Here is a 3,211-nt window from a genome sequence, read left to right as displayed (position 1 = left end):
AAAAAAAAGCCATTAAAACAGGTATCCCATTGCCCAAACACTATTCATTCCTACAGACAGCATCTCTCCCTCCTACAGGAATCAGGGGAACAAGGACCAGGATTGGGGAAAGATACCATGTTATCTCAGTGTAAAGACATTTTATTTGAAATCATAGTGTTGGACTTTAGGACCCATTAGCCACAGACAATAACATTTTCTTAGAAGCTGAGAGATCCCATCCATATTCAGCTCAAGGGAAAAAAACCTGAGTAAAGCTAAGGTATGTGAACTCCAAAGGTCAGACAGGTTAAAACTGCAGTAGGAGTTTGCTTACACAGCAGATTACAAAGGCTTCCGTTTCTCACTACCTGAAGCCCTGAGTGTAGTCATTCAAAATAGGTACCAAAGGTGACTTGCGAATTTACAGATTTCCCTGACACAGCAGCCTTAAGCTTTACATCTACAGCTCAGCTAAATACAAGAAATGCCTGGTTTTCTCTATGTATCTGCTCATTTGCAGTCACAAGTGAAGACTTTACAAATGTGGTCACACTTTTTAGGCAGACAAGTAAGTTTTAAATAGTGCTGGTAAAAATCAGAAGGCACTACTAGTCTCACGAAGGTTGTTAATACCGCTTCCTTGATGTGAGATGAGCTGCTACCCTGTCCCAAAGAGACACAGGAGAACCTGACGCCGACCATCTCAGTGAGAGCAATTGCTAAACTCATTCCAGCAGGGAGGGCACCTGCTGCTGTGGCAACAGAATCAATTTCAGTGTATGGCTTTCAGTCCTATTTAATTAGAAGCTGTATCCTACACAAGTATTACACCTTTTCTCCCCTCCATCCGGAGAACTAGATACCCGAAAGCTCTCACAGCAGCTGCAGGGTAGTGTACTGACTTTGTTTTAAGCAACCAGGCACCTTCTGATCTTGTCAGCAGAACATCAGTTCTACTTCAAATCCGGCTAAGGAGAGCAGCAGTTATTTGCCAAGCAAATGCTGGCAAAGCCCATCACTGAGGTGTATCAGCATTATTTAAATACAGGATAAAACAGGATCAGCTCTGGCCAATCCACAGCACTACTGGCTTCTGTTAAAGAGCCTGAGACCAGAAAAGGCACATTTACAAATTAAGAACTAAACACTGTTGTCTTGGTAGAAAAGGGATCAAGGCAGTTCTGAGAGAATTGCATGACTATGTAATCACACAAGGAAAGCCAAGAAAATAGCTTTAATAAACCAGAAGTTTAACTTTTAGTATAAACAAATTTCAAGTCTTCACAAGTCTTCCCTCATTTTCAACATCCTGTAATGAGACAATGCTCAACGCTCACGTTGTGTTATTTTATGGGATAAATGGGTAGTTTATTTTACAGAGGCTGGGATTTAAAAATCCAATTTATTCTTTCAGTTGTAAATAAACTGGAGAAGAAAAGCCTTCTAATGTTACCAGCTTAAACCTTTAGCAATCTGTATTTGTTCTAGGCAACAAAATCTTTGCAAAGGAAGGGTTTAAAGCAGCTTGGCTACTCCTGATGACGTTACCTTGGCCTCAAAACATTTCCCTAGGAAAATAGCATTCTCCATTTAGAAAATACAGCTTTAATTCTTTCAGCTCACTAAGGTAGATATTTTCCCAAATACAATAAAAGCAGTAACAAAAAATCTTCAGAAAATAGAGCCATTTAGAATCATCAATCTTGACAAAATGTGTCTCAACCTTTTCATACAGAAACTAGATGTGAAACTAGATACACTACTTTTGACAAGGTAATTTAGGTTTACTCAATACAATCTCTCCATTTGAGTCATCAGAATTACAGAAACAGTTTATAGTCAGTACCACAGTGAAGAAGCATGTCCAGAGCACATTACTATTACTCTTATTACTACTGCCACCATTACAATTATTATCATTGCTGACTAGTTTTGGTAATGATGTGATGCCTAAAGCCCTAATCATGGTGGCCAGTTGCTTTGGGTTGTGTAAACCCAGCAATTAAGATGGTCTCAGACCAAGACTGTTTACAGCTCCCTTGAAGGAGGAAATAAAGCAGATGCACACAGGTAAGAACAGCAACCAAACCCCTTCTAAATTTTCTGTTATATACTGAAAAAGGAAAGGTTTAGGATTATGGAGTGCTCCTTAGCAAAGACAGTATCTTAAATTTTTCTTACCTGTGCAATAAGCCAGTCCACTAGTTTACTTGCAGGGATTACTGATTTGTAGGTCTTTAGGTGGTAGTCACGGTCTCTAATTAAAAAAGAGAATTCAGGGAAAATCAGGACAAAAAGGTATATACATTTCTTTCACAGTCTAAACCTATATATACTATTGGGACCTACTAATAAGAAGCAGACATCTTTTCTCTCTAGAAAAGTTTTAGACTTTTCTAACAACTTGAATTAGGAAGATACTTCAGATCAACACAAAGCAGTGTTAAAATTTCTCTAGATCTTCTTTCGAGCCATCTTCAGGGAGCTCACATTCTTGCCAGAGGCCCCAGAAGATTCTTTTCACAGATGTCCTGAGCTGCTGCTGTAACTCATGTTAGAATACTGCCACCAGCAGTTCCACTAAAAATAACACTGTTCTGGCTGGAAATCATCTAGTTTCCATCCAAAATCCATTCATGTCCAGCTTACATCTTTTGGCTCAGTACCATCTATAAGCTTCAATAATTCTCCTATAGTGTTTGCCTATTAATGTATTCATAGATAGGGACTCTACACATTCCCTCTGTGCCTCCTTTTTGTGAGGCTCATGGAATTAGGCAGCTTTTAGTCAGTTTTGTCAAGCGAGATTTTCCTGATTCTCCGCACTTGTTCAGATTTTATTTCCTTTAGTAAAATATCACATAGTAGCCAGACACAAATAGAGTACACAGTATCCTTTTATGGAATTAGGTAATTTCAGTCATTGTAAATAAGAAGAGTTGTGTTTAGTTCTTGTAACACAACTGGCACCAGCTGACACCCAGCTCACACCCAGCAGACAGCAGCGTTGTTCCTGAAAGAACGAAAAGGAACCCTCTTGTAACTTGATGCTTTTTGCAGTTTTCTTCCATTTCTCTTCTCAAAGCCATGGAGATAATTGATGGTTTTAGCCTTTCGTGAAATATTTCTAAAGAATTTTGATACAAATGTAAGAGGATTGTGGGGCTCAGGACATTGGGCTCTAACACCTTTCACCTCCAAGGTCACTGGATTTAATCCAGCTCGGAAG

General features: G+C 39.1%; 1 protein-coding gene across 1 annotated transcript in view; it reads right to left on the bottom strand.

The window, feature by feature from the left end:
- Positions 1 to 3,211, bottom strand: part of PREX1 (phosphatidylinositol-3,4,5-trisphosphate dependent Rac exchange factor 1) — an 87,832-nt gene that overhangs the window by 36,735 nt on the left and 47,886 nt on the right. The window contains 1 exon segment of the mRNA XM_017736017.1: positions 2,164 to 2,239. Within this exon segment, the coding sequence (XP_017591506.1) occupies positions 2,164 to 2,239 (76 nt within the window).

This window comes from Corvus brachyrhynchos, unplaced genomic scaffold, assembly GCF_000691975.1.
Source record: "Corvus brachyrhynchos isolate BGI_N302 unplaced genomic scaffold, ASM69197v1 scaffold10, whole genome shotgun sequence".
Taxonomy (NCBI): domain Eukaryota; kingdom Metazoa; phylum Chordata; class Aves; order Passeriformes; family Corvidae; genus Corvus; species Corvus brachyrhynchos.
The sequence above is the reverse complement of the archived record's forward strand: the minus strand, read 5'-3'. Positions and strand labels throughout refer to the sequence as shown.